The following is an 18,420-nucleotide window of genomic DNA, read 5'->3' as shown; positions in this document are numbered from 1 at the left end:
TGCTTGCTCGAATGTGATCTCTCTCTCTCTCTCTCTCTCTCTCTCTCTCTCTCTCTCTCTCTGTTTTTTTTTTTTTTTTTTTTTTTTTTTTTTGAGATTGGGTTTCTCGATGTAGCCCTGACTATCCTGGAACTCACTATGTAGTCCTGGCTGACCTTGAACCCAGAGATCTGCCAGCCTCCGTCTCCTGAGTGCTGGGACTGCAGGTGTGAGCCACCACTGGTTGGTTTCTCACTGATTTTAATGTAAATGGATTATACTTTTTGTTTGTTTCTTATTGGCTGATTTACTTAGGGATCACCAAGGGTCATCTGTATTAAAACATTTGCCATACTTTGCTTCCTTTTAAAGTCTAAATAATATTCCAGTTTTCCTCATCTTTTTGAATAAACTCAGTTTGAAATATTGTTAAGTATTTTTTCCCTACAAAGATGGACTAGAATGTTAGGATTATTTACAGTACTGTGGTTTTGGGCTTTAAGTCATTGTTTTTTAGGTTTTTGTTTGTTTGTTTTGTTGGTTGGCTGTTTTGGATGGTGGTGCTGGTTTGAAGCCAAGGCCTTAACTATTTTTTATGTAAACCTACCTTTACTAAACCATTTTAAGTGTGCAGTTCAGTGTCTTTGAGTGCATTTATATGGTACATACCATTACCTACCATTGTCTCCAGAACACGTTCTCACCCTAAATTGTACTGTTAAACATTAATTCTCCATTTCCTCTCTGTATGAATTGCAGTATTTTAGTTCCCTCACATTAGTGGAGTTACATTTCTTTTATACAGCTAGCACATTCTACTTAACCCAATATTTTCAAGGTTTAGTGTAGTGATCTGTTCATCTGTCTCCACAACACCGGGTTTTGCTGTGTTAGCCCAGGCTGTTCTTAAACTGTGATCTTCCTGCTTCAATCTCAGAAGTACTATGCTTACAGGCAGGCACTACCACACCTCACTTGTTTCTTCATTTTTATTTTCTCAGTGTTGAGTTGGTCCAAGGAATTTTTTTTTTCTTTAAGAACCTACAACTACCAATTTACAATGTAATTACATCATTTCTCCCTTCCTTTTCTCCTTCCAAACCCTTTCATAGACCTACTTCTCCTTGCTCACTTTCAAATGTATGGCCTCTTTTTTCATTAATTATTGTTACATGCAGATATGTGTGTATATACGTATATATAGTTAAATATTAGCTTCTCAGTCTGTATATTGTTGTATATATGTATTTATGTATGTTTTCAGGGTTGGCCATTTGTTATTGGATAACCAGTTGGTGTGCTATTCTCTGAAGACTTCTTCGGCTCTCAGCATTCCTTATTTGCCTGTAGTTCTTTGTACAGGAGGGATAAGGCCTCATAGGCTTTCCTTGGTCCTCTTTGACATGTCTTTCAGTGAACTTGTTCTTCTCATGATTAGGCAGTCATATTGGTGAGAGTTTATGGGTGTAGTTTCTGACATTACTAGGAGACATAATCTCACAGCAAACTCCCTATTATTCTGGCTCTTACAGTCTTTCTGTTCTCTCCTCCATAATGTTTGTTCCCTAAGCTTTAGATTTAGGAATTTGTAAAAGCATCCTTTAGGACTGTGCTCCACAGCTCTGAATTTTGATTGGTTGTGATTTTCTATAATGGTCTCTGTTGTAAAGAGAAATTTCCTTGATGAGGGGTGAGGAGTAAAGACAAATAAATGTTTAGAGAGTAGTTAGGGATTATGCTTGTTTGTAAATTGATAATTTTAGGTTCTCCTTCAAGATCGATCATGACTTTACTGGCCATGGGTAGTTTGCTAGGTTTCCAGTATCAGAAGTGCATAATGTCTTCAGCAATAGGTTCTTAACCTTCCGCCTGGGTCGGGTAGGGGTAACCAAGAGGAGTAGCAGTAGTCTGTATGTTTTGGGTGTCTCTTGGACAATCCTGAACAACAACTCAAAGGAAGGCTTCTCATGCCTGGGTTTTTTGTTGTTGTTGTTGTTGTTGTTGGAGGAGGGGAAGATTGTGAACCCAGATGAGAAAGTTTATTTCAAATTATATATGTGTATTTATATTTGGACTTACAGGTATTAAATTTTTTTTTAGGTAAATAGTTAATAATATGATTCCTTAATACTTTATCAGACATCCTTACTATTATTTTGCCCTCCTCCTTCCTTCTGTATTTATATCCCTCTCCCTCCTTTAACTTAAGTCCCTACTTTGTTACCATTTCCCTAATTTGTACCCTGGTATTTTCTATTGTTTTCCTCCCCCTCGCCCTGGCAATGGCCCCTTTTTACTTTCCTGATTTTTGCAGTTACTCCAGGGTCTGTACTCACATCTAAAGATTTGGAGCTAGGAAGATGAGAGAGAACATGTGACACTTGTCTTTCTGGGTCTGGGGTACTTCAGTCAATATGATCTTCTTTAGTTCTACCCATTTACCTGCAAAATTCATGATTTCACCTGAATCAGTTTTTCAGAAACAACGTGAATTTGTGGTTTCACTTTGGAAAGTAGGATTTCTCTCTTGCAAGTTAACTCTTTGGGTTAAGGATGCAGCTCATTGGTGGTATACTTGCGTAGCCGTGAGTGAAGCCCTAGGACTTAATCATGATTATGATGATGATGATGATGATGATGATGATGATGATGATGATGAAAATGTAGATGATGTGTGTATAATGTTATGCATGCATGCATGCTTGCACACCAGAAGAGGGCACCAGATCTCATTACAGATGTTTGTGAGTCACCATGTGGTTGCTGGGTATCGAATTCAGGACCTTTGGAAGAGTAGTCAGTGCTCTTAACCTCTGAGCCATCTTTCCAGGCCTGCAGACTTAATTTTTGGCACAGGGAAAAAACAAAAAACAAAAAAAACACACTTCCATGATTGCATGAGTGCCCACATACATGCCTTATCCTACAAAAACTATACCAAACCTACTTCTGGAAAAAAAGGTAAAACAGTGCTGAAGCAAAATATATTTTCCCTACCCATCTCTGTTTTCATGGGCTCCTTTCTGAGTGTTAGTATTCAGGCATCTGTACTGACCTGTCCTTGGGATTCTGTCCTTGGGGTTCTGACAGAACATCCCCTCAGCTGCAGCCACTCCTGTGCATATTCTACTATGTTCCTTTTAAAAGGGCCCTGCCCACTTCCCATCCTTTTTCTCTTTCTTTCTCTCTCTCTCTCTGTTCCATGCTCTCTCTCTCTCCCCTTCTCCCTCTCCCTCTCTCTCCTCCCCCTTCACTCTTTCTCCCCCTCTTTCCTCTCTCCTCTCTCCTCTCTCCTGCTGTTCCTTTTCCAGAGGCCAGTCTCCCCCCCCTTTCCCTTTTTTATGATCCCTTTCCCTAATTTAAAACCCCTCTGCTTGAACCCTGTCTCATGGCATCTTTCTCTCGAGCACCGCTTTTCTTAAATCACAACACTGAGTGTTTTCCTAGTAAGTTATTTTTGTCTTTAAAATCATTATATCCATATCCTTTTTTATGCTACTGCTCATTTTATAGTAGAATTTGTTTTATTTTACTCATTTTGTCTCTATCCATTTCCCAAAAGCTGACTTACAGAAAAATGGCTCTGTATAAGAGTCTTATCTGCTTCTTTTTATGAACTGCTAGCCCACTGTGCTTGCAGATCAGTCTTGACTTGTGATCCCCTGACTCATCCTCCTGCGTGGTCTGAGTATATGTATGAGCTACCATTTCTGGCTCTGATTTATTTTTATTTATTTTATTTTATTTATTTTTATTTTATTTTATACTTTTGGTTTTTTGAGACAGATTTTCTCTGTGTAGCTTTGGAGACTACCCTGGCACTCGCTCTTGTAGACAAGGCTGGCCTCAAACTCACAGAAATCCATCTCTGCCTCCCTAGTGCTGGGATTAAAGCTCAGACTTATTTTTGTTCTTCATCTCTGTGGTAGAAAACTTTCATTTTTGTTTTATTTTGTTTCTAGAGACAGAGTATAACCAGTTGATAATTGATCTAGGACATAAGACTTTTTTTTTCTTAAAGAAAATACTTATGTATTTGTAAATTCTTTCAAGTGGCATGAATATACCCTTGTTATGAAAGGATTATAGAATTTATAAAAGATATAATCAAGAATCTCATCTCAATAGGGAAATTGCATTCATATGACTTTATATGCAGATAATTTAAAGTCATATAAAGTTGTTTTGGGTCATGGAGTTCCTTCTGGCTAGTCTGGGAAGGCTTTTTCAAGTTGCTTAGCCACTTAGCCATATGTTAAAATAGAATGACATGGATGGAGCTATTGTTTAACATGTGTTGGTGGAACCCCATTGATGAATTGGCTGGGATAGAAAATTTTAAAAGGCTACATTTGCTGGGTGGGTGGAAGGAGACCAGAAAGAAACATAGAATAAGACTAAAGAAAACAAAATCACTTGGTAAAAGTTTGTGTGTGTTGAAGTTAGTGTGGAGTAACTGCAAAGGTTGTTGGATGAAAATAGGGGTGCTTGTGCGATTATAGTTTAAAAAAAGAGGAAAGAAGTTACTGAACCATGGCCAGAGATGAACATTTATTAGTGACAATATGAGTGGCAAACATGGGAATTCATAGCCAATTGTGTGTATAGAGTTACAGGCACCCAAATATCAGTGACATGTGGGAACAGTGCTGGGGGGTGGGGGGGATAGAGTCAAAGGGGAAATACTAGGTGGAAGAAAGTTCTATTTCTGAGATAGATGGCAGGTTTGAATTGTGGTAGGGTATTAAGGCAGAGATTGTCTGGCAGTTACTGAAGATGTGGGAATTTGGTTATCATAGAGAAATCTGAGTGCTCTCAACAAATAAATTTTGGTTATAGATATTTGGCGAACTCTTTATTAGGGGTATTCTAATAGAGAAGACAAGAGTTGAGGTCTCAGGGATCTGGGATTGTTGTTGTTTGCGACAGGGTTTCTCTGTGTAGCCCTGACTGTACTGGGACTCACTGTGTAGATCAGGCTGTCCTCAAACTCACAGAGACCCAGCTGCCTCTTCTCCCAAATACTGAGAATCAAGGTGTTTGACACCATGCCCAGCAAAGGTCCAGTATTTAATGTTTTTGGTTTGTTTAAAACAAAGTCTCTAGCCCAGGCTCACTTCAAATTCTCTTTGTAGTACAGAGGATGACTTTGAACTTCTGATCCTCCTGCCTCTACCTCCTGAGTTCTAGGATTGTAGTGTGTCACCGTTTCTAATTTAGATGGTGCTGAGTATCAAGCCCAGAGCCCTTGTGAATGTAGGCAGTCAGTCTGCCATCTGAGTCACAGCCCTAGATTTTATTTTAAGTTCTTAGCCCTATCTAATCCTGACCAACTGTATTACAGATGCATCCTATTGAATGTAAGAATCAACTGAAAATATTGTCTCTATTGAGTAAACCCATTCCTCCTGTAGGATCTTTGCTATGTAGTCTCAAATGGCCTGGTACCTGAGCCTCCCAAATTCTGTCCATGTATAAATTAGTGTATAGTTAAGTACTGCAAGTTAGAAATTATTAATTTGGTTTTTTTTGTTTGGTTGGTTTTGGTTTTTGTCTGTGCATGGTGTGCATTCATGTGTGTATACAAGTTCTTGTGTATGGGTGCACATGTATGCTTGTGCATGTGGAAACCAGAGGCAAACATCAGGTAGGTGTTTTCCTCAGTTGTTCTCCACCATATTCACAAGAGGCAGGGACTCTTCTCATTTAAGACTGGCTAGTCTAATTGGCTAGCTTGTTCTATAGATTCCATCTCAGCTTTCCAAGAGCTAGGATTCCTGGTGAGCCACCATGCTTGCCTGGCATTTATGTAAGTCTGAAATCTGAACCCTGGTCCTCATGCTTACACAGCAAATGCTTTACCCACTGAGCTATGTCCCCAGTCCCCTAACTCAGGTTTTGTATATGAACAGAGATTTTCTGTAGGATATGTTTGGAGATTGAGAGACTGATTTGCAGCTTATACATATCAGAGGCAGATGAGATCTGGTGGGGGTGGGGGAGATGACTTTGGGAAGGAATTGCTTGACAGAGGTAACACCCAAGATCTGTGGGTAGCCTGTAAGATATACCCAAGGAACTTGGTATTAAGGGGAAATTATATCAGTTATGATAACAGGCAAGAAGGTTGTTGAAGTTAATGACTTTCAGAACTGGCCACTGAAGACACATTTCTAAGCACCTTCCACATGTTTTCTTGCTTGTTCCTTACTACCCTGTGAGACAGACACTGTGATGATTTCAGAGAGCACTGACTGTCTCCTGCCTCTGTCCCTGCATTCTCCCCAGCCAGAAGTGCTCAGGAAACAGAAATGACAGCCATCCGCCACTGTAGAGAGTTGTAAATGACTAATTATCCCCTTTCTGTGCTTTATTTCTATCCCAGGTCACAAAGCACTTAAAGCATTGTTAAGGTCATTGGTGGATCTTCAGGATGAGTTGCTTTTCCAGTACCCAGACACTAGATACCTAGTAAATGGGATGAAACCCAAAACGGAGAGGTAAGGAGGAAGCAGAACCATGTCTTGCTTATTTTCTTTTCGTCTGGACAGATTCCTATCCTGTATGAAAAAGAAAGTCATGTCCTTCCCATAGAGATAGATATGGAATTTGATAATAGTTAAATAGTTAAAGTAGAGCCTTTTTTTTTTTTATTATTTAACTGTTGGTCAGAACAGAATGATGGAGATTACACTGTTGGTTCTAACTTTGTTGTGCCTGCTTATCTTTGTAGCCTTAGGCAAAATACTTGCCTTCTCTTTTGTTCTATAATAATGAGTAGATTAAAATCATATTTTAGAAATTAAAGTTTAATGTTATGAAATATTTTGTGCCCATACAATGGACTCAGTCAAAACCATCTCCTTGAGCAACTTCTGTGTTGGAACCAGTACTACAGTGAGTGTAGTTGGCTAAGTAGTTGGAGGCTATAGTATATTTTAATAGTGGTTTTCATCACATGTGCAGTTGTCTCTCTGTATCCAAGGGGGAATAGCTCTGAAACCTTTCGTGGATATCCACATCTGTAGATGTTGAGTTCTGTGAACATCATTCTGTGGACTTTATATCATCCCTGAATTGCTTTTAATCCTATAATTACACAACATAAATACTAGGCAGATTGCTTAGGAAGTGATGAAAAGAGTGACGCCCTGCACATGCTTGGAATGTCTGTGAACTTCCTCTGCTGTTTTTGACTGTTTCAGGTTAGTGCTGTTTTTTTTTTGTTGTTGTTGTTGTTGTTTTTTTTTTTTTTCTCAGCTTCTCTTCATTTGGTTCAGTTAATATTAGTCACCTCTTCTTAGCAGTTGGTTATAGAAATGTGTTTCTCTTATTGATTTTTGAATTTAAAGTCACAGAAATGTGAGTATGTGTTTAATTTTTAAAGTTTTAACAGTATGTGCCTGCTTTATATACATTTCTAGTAATAGTTTTACAACCTCATTTCTTTTTATAATGTGCTTACCATTAAAAAAAATTAAATCCAGGTGCTTTTGATATTTATTTGAAATTTCCCATGAGTCTTTGATTGTCCTTATGAACTTTAAAAAATTTAATCTTTATTTTTATTTTATGTATATAGGTGTTTAGCCTACATGTATGTCTGTGCACCGTGTATATGCAATGCCCAGCACTGGAATTACAGATACTTGTGAGCCATCATGTGGGTGCTGGGGATCAAACTCAGGCTCTTAGGAAGGGTAACCAATGTTCTTAATCAGTGAGCCATCTCTGTAGCACCATGAACATTCTTTTCAAACATACAAAAAGCTGTCCTCCTCTTTCTGATACAATATAATTATAATGGGTAGGGGCTAAATACTTGATGTGAATCTAATCTGTTACTTAAGTAATATTTACATTGAACTTGATGTTCTTACTGGTTTTTTAGTGAGGAGATTTCTAGTGAAGATGATGAGCCAGTAGCAGAGAAGAAGAAGCAAAGAAAAGCCCCACCAAAGAGGAAGCTAGAGATGGAGAACTATCCCAGCTTCATGGCAAAGCGCTTTGCTGATTTTACTGTCTACAGGAACCGTACACTGCAGAAGTGGCATGATAAAACCAAGCTTGCTTCTGGAAAACTGGGCAAGGTGTGTGTGTGTGTGTGTGTGTGTGTGTGTGTGTGTGTGTGTGTGTGTGTGTGTGTGTGTGTGTGCATGGTGACTCTTACAAAGGAAAACATTTAATTGGGGCTGGTTTACAGTTTCAAAGGTTTATTCATTATCATCACAGTGAGAGCATGATGTCATGCAGGCAGACATGGTGCTGGAGAAGAATTGGAAGTTTTACATCTTGATCTGCAAGCAGCAGAAGCAACTGTGGCCCACACTACACATAGCTTGAGCATATGAAACATCAAAGCCCACCCCCACAGTGACACAAGGCCTCACCTCCAAATAGTGCCACTCCGTATAGGCCAAGCATTCAAATATATGTGTCTATGGGGGCCATACCTATTCAAACCATTACAGTGTGTGTGTCTGTGTCTGTCTGTGATATGTTGTGGCAGCTGAAGCATTTGTAAGAAATAGAAAGTATAGCTTATTTATGCAGTGTAATAGTAAGCAATTATTTCTGTTCTCAGATTTACTGAACTACTTCTACTACTGAAATTTGTACCATTTGATTTTTACTTCATTAGAATGTTTTCTGGAAAGAAAACCTGGTTCAGGTGATGAGAATAATTATAACTACTGACATACTTAGCTCTTAACAGAAAACCATCCTGAAAAGACAGCTTTCTTTCTCTGCTGACACAGAAAGAGAAGCCAGCACAGCTGCCTTTAGCACTGACCTGCATTCCCTGACACTGGTTAATGTCATTGCAGGGTTTCAGTGCCTTTGAACGCTCTATATTGACTCAGATTGATCACATTCTGATGGACAAAGAAAGATTGCTTCGAAGGACACAAACCAAGCGCTCCATCTACCAAATTCTTGGCAAACCTGAGCCAGCCCCTGTGCCTGTAGCAGAGAGTTTGCCAGGAGAACCGGTAAGAACTCTGGGGCACATGCGTTTACGGGAACAGTCTCTGGGGGCTAGTTAAATGTGGAATCAACTCTTAGGAGAAGTTAATAAGAAAGGAAGCAGCCCTGCTCGTTGGATTGTTAGTATAAGGCTTTATAAATCTCCTGATTTTTGCATTTGATATAGGAGTTTGGCAGAGAAATGTTTAAAATCCAGTTTTTAAGATTTAAGGGATTTGGTTGGTTGTGGTTGTTTCTGTGAATTGGTGGTGATCAAACCCAGAGCCTCAGATGCTGTGCAAACCCTCTACCACTGTCCTGCACTTGCAGACCTTAAGATTTAATTTCAAAGCTACTGTGTAGAAATGACAACATGGACATTTGTTTAATGTTTGCCTTGGATACTCTTGAAAAGGACCTGAGAGTGGAATATTAAAATTGCTTTGTTTAAAAGGAAACATTTTTATTTGAGGTGACTTTTTGAGGGGGATAGTTTTGAGACAGTTTCTCTCTACATAGTTCTGGCTGACCTGGAACTCACTGTGTAGACCAGGCTGGCCCCAAATTCAAAAGAAGTCCACTTGTCTCTGCCTCCCAAGTGCTGGGTTTAAAGGCATGCGCCACCACTGCCCAGCTAATCCCTGTTTTGTTTGTTTATATGTGTATAAACATATTTTTATGTATATTTTTACCTCCATGTATGGCTGTGTGCACATTGTGAGTATCCCGTGTTTTTTGGAGTCCAAAAGAGGATATTGGATCCTCTGGAACTGGAGTTAACAGATGGCTGTTAGCCATCATATGGGTGTTGGGAACTGAACCTGAATCCTCTGTAAGAACAGCAAGTGATTTGGGGTTTTGGGGTTTTTTTGTTTGTTTGTTTGTTCTTTTGGTTTTTCAGACAGGGTTTCTCTGTGTAGCTTTGGAACCTGTCTTGTAACTAGCTCTTATAGACTAGACTGGTCTCGAACTCACAGAGATTTGCCTGCCTCTGCCGCCCAAGTACTGAGATTAAAGGCATGCACCACCACTACCTGGCCAGCAAGTGCTTTTTTTTGTTTTGTTTTGTTTATTTTGTGTTTTGAGACAGGGTTTCTCTGTGGCTTTGGAGGCTGTCCTGGAACTAGCTCTGTAGATCAGGCTGGTCTAGAACTCACAGAGATTCGCCTGCCTCTGCCTCCCGAGTGCTGACCACCTGGCCAGTTCTTTTTTTTGGGGGGGGCAGCAAGTGATTTTAACTGCTAAGCCATCTCTTAAGCCCACCACATTTTAATTTTATAGTTCATATTTTTTATGTTTATAGATCTCTTTAAAACAGTATTAAGGGGCTGGAGAGATGGCTCAATGGTTAAGAGCACTGGCTGTTCTACCTGGGATCAATTCCCAGCACCCACATGGCAGCTCATAACTACTTATAACTCCAGTTTCAGGGGATTTGACAACATCACACAGACATATGTGCAGGCAAAACATGAACACACATGAAATAAAAATAAATTTAAGAAATAAAAAATATTAGAATTACATTATTTTTCCCTTCCCTTTCCTCCTTCCAGCCTCTTCCATGCCCCCCACTCTCAAATTGACAGCCTCTTTTTCTTTAGTTATTATTTTCACGTATATATGTACACAAGTATGTAAATACAACTTGCTGAGTCTTTTTTTGTTATTTGTGTGTGTATGGTTCAGGGCTGTCCACTTCTTATTGGATAACCAGTAAGGGAACTTATCCCTTGAGAGGCCAATTCTCCCTCTCCTTGTAGTCATTTGTCTGTGGGTAAGACTGAAATTTTCCCCTTCCATGTTACACATTTTTAGTTTTTAATTACTGAAAAATATACTCAATACTTTTTAATTTCATAAGAATTAAAAAATCATGTAAACTTTTTCCTACTCTGAAAATTCCAATCATGATATTGTTTCTATAAGTTTTATGCATATGACATATATAAATATACATTTTTTCAAGATTTATTTATTTATTATGTATACAACTTTCTGTCTGCATATATGTCTCATGCCAGAAGAGGGCACCAGATCTCATAACGGATGGTTGTGAGCTACCATGTGGTTGCTGGGAATTGAACTCAGGACCTCTGAAAGAGCAGCCAGTGCTCTTAACCTCTGAGCCATCTCTCCAGCCCCTATAAATATAAATTACATATACATTTTTGTTTTGTTTTGTTTGTTTTTCGAGACAGGGTTTCTCTGTGGCTTTGGAGCCTATCCTGGCACTTGCTCTGGAGACCAGGCTGGCCTCGAACTCACGGAGATCCACCTGCCTCTGCCTCCCGAAAGCTGGGATTAAAGGCGTGTGCCACCAACGCCTGGTTATATACATATTTATATATGTAGGTATACATACTTATATATAATCATATATAATTATATATATAACATCTATACCACATGAACACATATTATATATATATATATATATTTTCCTTTTAAAATATTTATTTTATTTTTAGAGGTGTGTGTTGCTCCCATGCATGTGCATGTGAGTGCAGGTCAGAGGCACTGGAATTGAACTCTAGTCCTCTGGAAGAGTAATGCATGCACCTAACCACCCAGCTGTCTCTCTTGCTCCCCTTTTAAATTATTAAAAAAAGCCCCCCCCCCAGTTTCATTACACACACACACACACACACACACACACACACACACACACACACACACACACACGTACACACGCACACACGCGTGCGCGCACACATCTTTCCCCTCCCTCTAAATTCTTCCTTCTTCCCAGTCTCCTACTTTCATTTTCTGTTTGTTTGTGGCCCACTGCTTTTTTTTTTTTTTTTTTCTTTTTCCCCAAGATATGGTTTCTCTGTGTAATAGTCCTGGATGTCCAGGCTGGTCTTGAACTCACTGAGATTTGCCTGCCTCTGCCTTCAAATTCTGGGATTTAAGGTGTGTGCCACCACTGCCTGGCGTAGCCCACTGCATTTAATTAGTGCCTGCATGAGCATGGGTGGAGGATTATTTACTTGAGCAAGGACAATTTAGCACTGAAGAATATGGCTCTCGTCCCCTGAACAGCCATTAACTGCCTATAACACCTTAGGGGTTCTTTTGTAAAATCAAATTGTTATCTGTGCTTTTAAACAAATAATCAAAATGTCACGATTAAAAAATTATAGTTTTAAAATATACTATATCCTAGATATTTTATCATAGCATGAAAATTTACCTTATTTTTTTTCTGTCTGTAAAGAAGTCCATTGTATGTTGTGTTGGGAGGTAGTGGCCCATGTGTTTAGTCTGGTCTACAGAAGTTCAGGACAGCAGAGGTACACAGAGAAACCTTGTCCTGAAAAAAAAAAAAATCATTGTGTGACTATAAACTATAACTTAGTCAAACTTGATGTTTCCGATGTCTCCAGCTTTAGAAACAAACTATAGGAAACATTTCTAAATATTTGTATGAATGTATGGATGAATTTTTAAAAGTGAAAATGTTAAAGAAAATAAATTATATCCTGATAGATGTTGCCAAATTACCTCCCAAAAGGCTCCTAATAATTCCAGTCCCTCCAGCTGTTTTCCAAGTCCTGGATATTGCCTGTCTGAAAGGTAGTATTTTCTAACTTGAATTTGTGTGGATTTCGTTAGAATGAGTGTAAGCATCTCCATGACTACTTATGCTTCTTTATTCTGTCACTGCCTGTTACTCTTCTTCCCTCCCACCCTTTTTGAGACCTGGTCTCACTATAGTACTCAGATTATTCTTGAACTTTCTTTTTCATTTAAAAAAAAATATAGTTTTTGCTGGGTTTAGTGGCCCATACCTTAAATTATAGCACTCTGCATTCAAAATCGGCCTGGTCTATAGAAGGAGTTCCAGGACAGCCAGGGCTACACTGAGAAGCTCTGTCTTGAGAAACCAAACATAGATAGCTGGATGGGTGGGTGGAGAGAGAGAGAGAGAGAGAGAGAGAGAGAGAGAGAGAGAGAGAGAGAGAGAGAGAGAGAGAGAGAGAGAATAAAATAAAAAAATCTTTTTTTAAAAGATTTTATTTATATATTATGCATACAACATAACATTCTGCTTCCATGTATATCTGTACACCAGAAGAGGGCACCAGATCTCATAACAGATGGTTGTGAGCCACCATGTGGTTGCTGGGAACTGAACTCAGGTCCTCTGGAAGAGCAGTCAGTGCTCTTAACCTCTGAGCCATCTCTCCAGCCCATGAGATCTTCTATCTTATAAGAACTTATATCTTAAGGAGAATGTGCTTTGACATTTAGACGTAGTACTTTGAGTAGCAAGGTTGATTTGACAGAATCGTTGGGATTCATGCCCTTTTACACCCCACTGACATAGGAGATCGTTCCTGAAGTTCCTGCCAATGCTCACCTGAAGGACTTGGATGAAGAAATATTTGATGATGATGACTTCTACCACCAGGTATGAATTTTACACGTTCTTCTTTTCTTAGAACAAGTCAAGGTTTTTCATTTTAAGTCCACTGATAGCATTCTTTGAATAAAAGGTGGCTTATTTTGGAGTCAAAAAGGAGTCAGAACTCCTATATTCAGGATTGACTTAAATGGTGTCATTCTGGATTGTTGGTTTTGCATTTTCTTTTTGAGATGAAAACAGCTGCAGCTATTTAGTGACACTGCTCTGGTCTAAGTTGTCTGTTTAAGCTTCTTTGAGTCAATTATTTATTCCTTGTCTTCTGCTGGGTGCTTCTTATTTATTTTTGTTTTCAGATTTTGAGAAAAGGGTCTTAACTATGTACCAGCCTAAGGCAGCTGCAAACTGGCAGCACTGCTTCAGTCTCCTGAGTGATAGGATCACATATGTGTACTGCCGCACTAGCTGTTCAGTCTAACTTTCTTCTTCCACTCCAGGTACTAGCCATCAAACCCAGAGCGTTGTACCTATTCGGCAAACTCAGACTTGTACATGCTAGACAAGAACTGGGATCTTTGAGTTCTTGAGTTGCGTTTCTGGTTCTATAACCTTATTCAGTCTTCTTTTTTATTGTGATTTGTTTAAAATAAAGATTTATTTATTTTTATTTTCCTATTTGTATGTCTGTTTACCTTGAATGTCCTTTGTTCCCAAGGAGGCCAGAAGAGAGAATATCAGATTCCTTGGAACTAGAGTTGTAAACAGTTATGAGCTTCCATGTAGGTGCTGGGAATTTATCCCAGCTCCTTTTCAAGAGCAGTAAATGATGCTAACCACTGAGCCACCTCTCTAGCCCCTTTATTGAAATTTTTTGGTGTGTATTTAAATCAGACTAGTATATATAAATAAATAATAAATAAAATAAATAAATAAAATGTATGCTACTGTTGATTTTTTTCCATTTGTCTGTCTAATACTTTAAAAGAGATAATTGGTAAAAATTGACATATGGTCCAGTTCTCAAGTTTTTATTTTCTTGTTTAATTATTTATTTGTTTTGACTTTCTTTGAGACAGCATCTCACTGTGTTAGCCTTGAGCTTGCAGTTTGCTTCTACCTCCCATGTACTGAGTGAGATACAGTGGTGTGCCACCTATTCTTGCCTGGTGCTTCTTCAGGAGATTTCCCCCAATTTTCCTGACAATATTAGTAACCCTGGTGCTTGGTTAGATGAACTAAATGTTTGAGATAGTCTAAAAGGCTACAGTAACTTTATATTTGAGTCTCTTGATGCATTATATTATTAATGAAATGTGTTTCTTTGCCTAGTGGAAAGTTGAAGATGCTCCTAACCAGTGATGGCTTTTCTGTTTTTCACTGGGACCATTGCTTATTAAAATAAGACTTTAATTTTTAGTTCGTTTTTGCCAGAGAATTTGCAACAGCTTGTTGAAGGCTTAGTCATGATAGATTTACTTTGCATATGAAGTTAGAAACCTCTTAGGAAAATTATAGGTAAAACAAGAACGTGTGATCTGTATTGGGAATGCCTCTCCCTTGCCATGTAAAGAGGGATGTTTTATTTATTTATTTAAAATATTATTTGTATATTTGTGTACAGTTACAATATGCATGCAGTGCCCATGTCCAGAATAGGGTATTGGATCCCATGGAACTAGAGTTACAGTTGGTTGTGAGCTGCCTGGTGTGGGTGCTAGGAATCAAACCACAGTTTGCTGCAAAAGCAGCAAGTGCTCTTACTGTGTTGAGCCATCTCTCTAGCCCCATCATTCTTAATATGTGATAAAATTATTGCCATAAGTGAGTGTGAAGTATATCGAGGATGAAGGAGAGAGTGTTGGCCTCAGCTGCTCCCGTCAGGGGTCTTGATTCTTTTCCTTTTCTCCTCTTCTTAAACCCATTTGTCAGAAGGACAGGAAACGTTCTGGAGAGTCTTGACACAGGATATTAATGTTATCTAATTGTGTAAGATCAGGAGAGACAATCAAAAATGTTCTAGTCCTCATTAACTGAAGTGTACATTGCTGGAATAAAAGTGCATTGTGAGTTAAATAGCCTGAGGAAAGTAAACTGAATTTGCTGAAGTTATAGACAGAAGCTGATTCATTACTGGGAAGATCATCGAGTCTTGAAGATTATTTTTCCCCTTATTTCTTTGTTTTCCCTCATTATTTATTTATTTATTTATTTTAATTCTGAAGATCTGTTTAAGAAATAGCATTATTTGATTGGTCCTTCATCCTAATTAATAATTTTAACTTCAATAAATTCTGATTTCGGAGTTATGACTAGCCACATCTTAGCTTTTCCCCTTGCTGGTTAATTGGGGTGCTGAGGTTAATCTAAATTAAAACTTAAACTAATAGAGGTCAGTAAGGCAGCTGAAACACCTGAGTGAAACAAATGGGGCTGCCAGGCACAACTTTATCTTGGCTGTTTCCCAAGAGGGAAGTGGCAGCAAATTGGAGTTGTTTCAGCCTTCTGTAAAGGTGAATGATGGGTGACACTTGTTAATGTACAGCGTCTCCGGAAGCATTCCAGATTGCTTTGCTTCTGTACCAACTGCTGCCATCCTTGCACACTCAGTAGGAACTGGACCAGTTGCCAACATCTGGCGGCACAGCGAGGCACGGGTGCAAAGTCTTGAAACCCCACAGATTCTAAATATGGTGCTTAGAACTGTGCAAGCTTTAATCACTTACCACTCTTTGGCAGCAGGCTACGACAGCTTATCCTAGCCTCGTACATCACATCCTGACATCTGCTGAGCTGCAAGGCAGCTGCACATTCATTTTCTTTTCTTGCCTTTTCTCATTTCTTCTCACTCCTCTTGTACTCACTGCCCCTTTACTCCCCTGATCTCCTCCCTTCAGTTTTCCTCCCCCTCCCCATGTGCTGCTTGGAAGAGATGATCTGTAAAGATTACTGCTTCATTGTGTGCAAGTAATTGTGGTGATGCCAGGCCCTTGACAGACACAGCGTAGCACCTGTTCTGCTGACCTGGTTAATTTCTTCTGTTGAGTGGGATTTACCAGAGATTGGAACTGAAGCCAATTCAGTGATAAGGCTAAAGAAAATGGCTGTATGTTTTCTGTCACTTCCCAATTAAATTGGCTTCATAAAGTGCTTTCCTTATTTGTCAGGGTAGTGAGCCTGAGCTAAGTGTTGCATTCAGAAGGGGTACAATGTGTTACAATAGGCCTGTGAGTTTATTTTATTTTATTTTCTCTTTTGTCTTTTTAAAATATGGTCATGAGGATGAGGTAGATGGTGTATATAATACATTTCTCTCTGTCCCCCCTCCCTCTCTTACATACACACACACACCTACCTACCTACCTACCTACCTACCTACCTACCTATCTACCTACCTACCTTTTTGGGTCCTTATTTTGTAAGGAAGAGATTATAGCCACATTGAATTTTAATGTTCCATTGTGAGGATTTAAAGGCTTACTTAGTTAATTCAGGTATTATGAAGCTGTGTAAGTGCCCTAACTACTGAGAATGACGTATAGGGTCAGCCTGCCTTACATATTCACTTTCACTTCCACTCTTTGTTTCTTAATGGTCCTTGAACTTTAATAGCATGCCTACTTTATTTAATAATAATGGTACAGGTATAAACACACAAGCACACACTTATACACCATCTGTATTTATACATACAAAAATGAGGGAACTAAAGGGTTTCATAAATCATTTGTTTTTTCGTCTCTGTCTGTCTGTCTGCCTGCCTGCCTGCCTGCCTGCCTGCCTGCCTGCCTGCCTAATCTGAGGCAGGCTCTCTTTGTGTAGTCCTGGCTATCTTGAGCTCACTCTGTAGGTCAGGCTGGCCTGGAACTCAGAGAGATCCTCCTTCCTCTGTCTCCTGAGTTTAGGATTGAAGGCCTGCTTCACCATGCCAGCTTAATTTTTATTTATTTTGCTTTTTAAAATGACTTTTTGAAATTTATCATATTTGTATTAATTCTTTTTCTGTGTTGCCGTGATAGAACACTCTGGCCTAACTGAAAGCATCTTATAGAAGGAAGTGTTTATTTGGGTCTCTGGCCCCAGAGAGGAAGTCCATTATGTAAAGCAGGCAGGTCAGCAGGCCGGCAGGCCAAGCAGGAAACTGAGCATCCACATCCTGAATTCCAAGCATGGAGCAGAGCAAACTGGAAGCACAGTAGTGCTATACACTGTCAAAGACCTCCCCCAGTGAGGTGCTTCCTCTAATAATGCTGCGCCTCTGAAACCTCACCAAATCAAATGCTTACGTGTCCAAGCCTCTGGGGGAGCTACCACAGTACTAATTTATTATTAGAAAGTGTGCTTGTGTACTACAGCATGTATATAGGCAACTTGCAGGAGTCAGTTAGTTTTCTCTACCTTGTGAGTTCTGGGGATAGAACTCAGGTAGTTAAGTTTGACATCAAGTGCCCTTACCTAACACTGAGACATTTCACTGGCTCTAATGGTATTTTTTTGAGACAGCCTCACTGTGTAGGCCAGCCTGGACTCTCAGTCCTCCTACCTCAGCCTCATCAGTGGTTGGATCATAATTTAATTCCATCATTTACATTTTTATTGCAATTGTTTCTTTATTTTGTATCTGTGTGTAGGTATTCTGTGAGTGTATGTGCATGGTGCATGTGTGGAGGTCAGAGGACAGCTCACAGGAGTCAATTCTCTTCCCACCATGTGGGTCCCAGGGATAAAATTCAGATCATTAGACTTGACTTGGTGGCAGATATCTTTACTTCCGGAGCCATCTTGCTGGCCTAATCCTACCAATCAGGATTCCTTTATTACATTTATTCGTGTATTTACTTATTTGTATGTGTGAGTGAGTGTGCACACACATAGGTGGCTGAGTTCAGATTTGTACATGTGAACTCAGGTTGTTGGGCTTGGTAGCAAGTACCTTCACCACTGAACCATCTTGCCAGCTCCTGGTCTTAGCAGTTTTAGAGCTGAAAGACTTAGAAGTAGACTTTTAAAAGTTAAGTAACCTCCTTTAAAAAAAAAAAATCACACAGCAAATGGAAACATTAGCCTCAATCTCCAGGTTGCCCAGACCAGATTTTGTTCTTTTGATG

General features: G+C 39.3%; 1 protein-coding gene across 2 annotated transcripts in view; it reads left to right on the top strand.

Moving 5' to 3' along the window:
- The window catches only part of Aatf (apoptosis antagonizing transcription factor), a 96,450-nt gene that overhangs the window by 38,595 nt on the left and 39,435 nt on the right, over nucleotides 1-18,420 (top strand). The window contains exons 5-9 of one of the 2 annotated variants that reach the window (XM_027426415.2): nucleotides 6,365-6,479; nucleotides 7,871-8,069; nucleotides 8,808-8,972; nucleotides 13,280-13,363; nucleotides 13,813-13,990. In XM_027426415.2, the coding sequence (XP_027282216.1) occupies nucleotides 6,365-6,479; nucleotides 7,871-8,069; nucleotides 8,808-8,972; nucleotides 13,280-13,363; nucleotides 13,813-13,902 (653 nt within the window). In that variant the 3' untranslated portion in view covers nucleotides 13,903-13,990. Of the gene's footprint in view, nucleotides 1-6,364; nucleotides 6,480-7,870; nucleotides 8,070-8,807; nucleotides 8,973-13,279; nucleotides 13,364-13,812; nucleotides 13,991-18,420 lie in introns of those variants that run through there. The other variant, XM_027426414.2, reaches the window with a different exon arrangement.

This window comes from Cricetulus griseus, chromosome 7, assembly GCF_003668045.3.
Source record: "Cricetulus griseus strain 17A/GY chromosome 7, alternate assembly CriGri-PICRH-1.0, whole genome shotgun sequence".
In the NCBI taxonomy this organism is placed as follows: Eukaryota; Metazoa; Chordata; class Mammalia; order Rodentia; family Cricetidae; genus Cricetulus; species Cricetulus griseus.
Note: the sequence above shows the minus strand (reverse complement) of the source record. Positions and strands in the feature narration are given on the sequence as shown.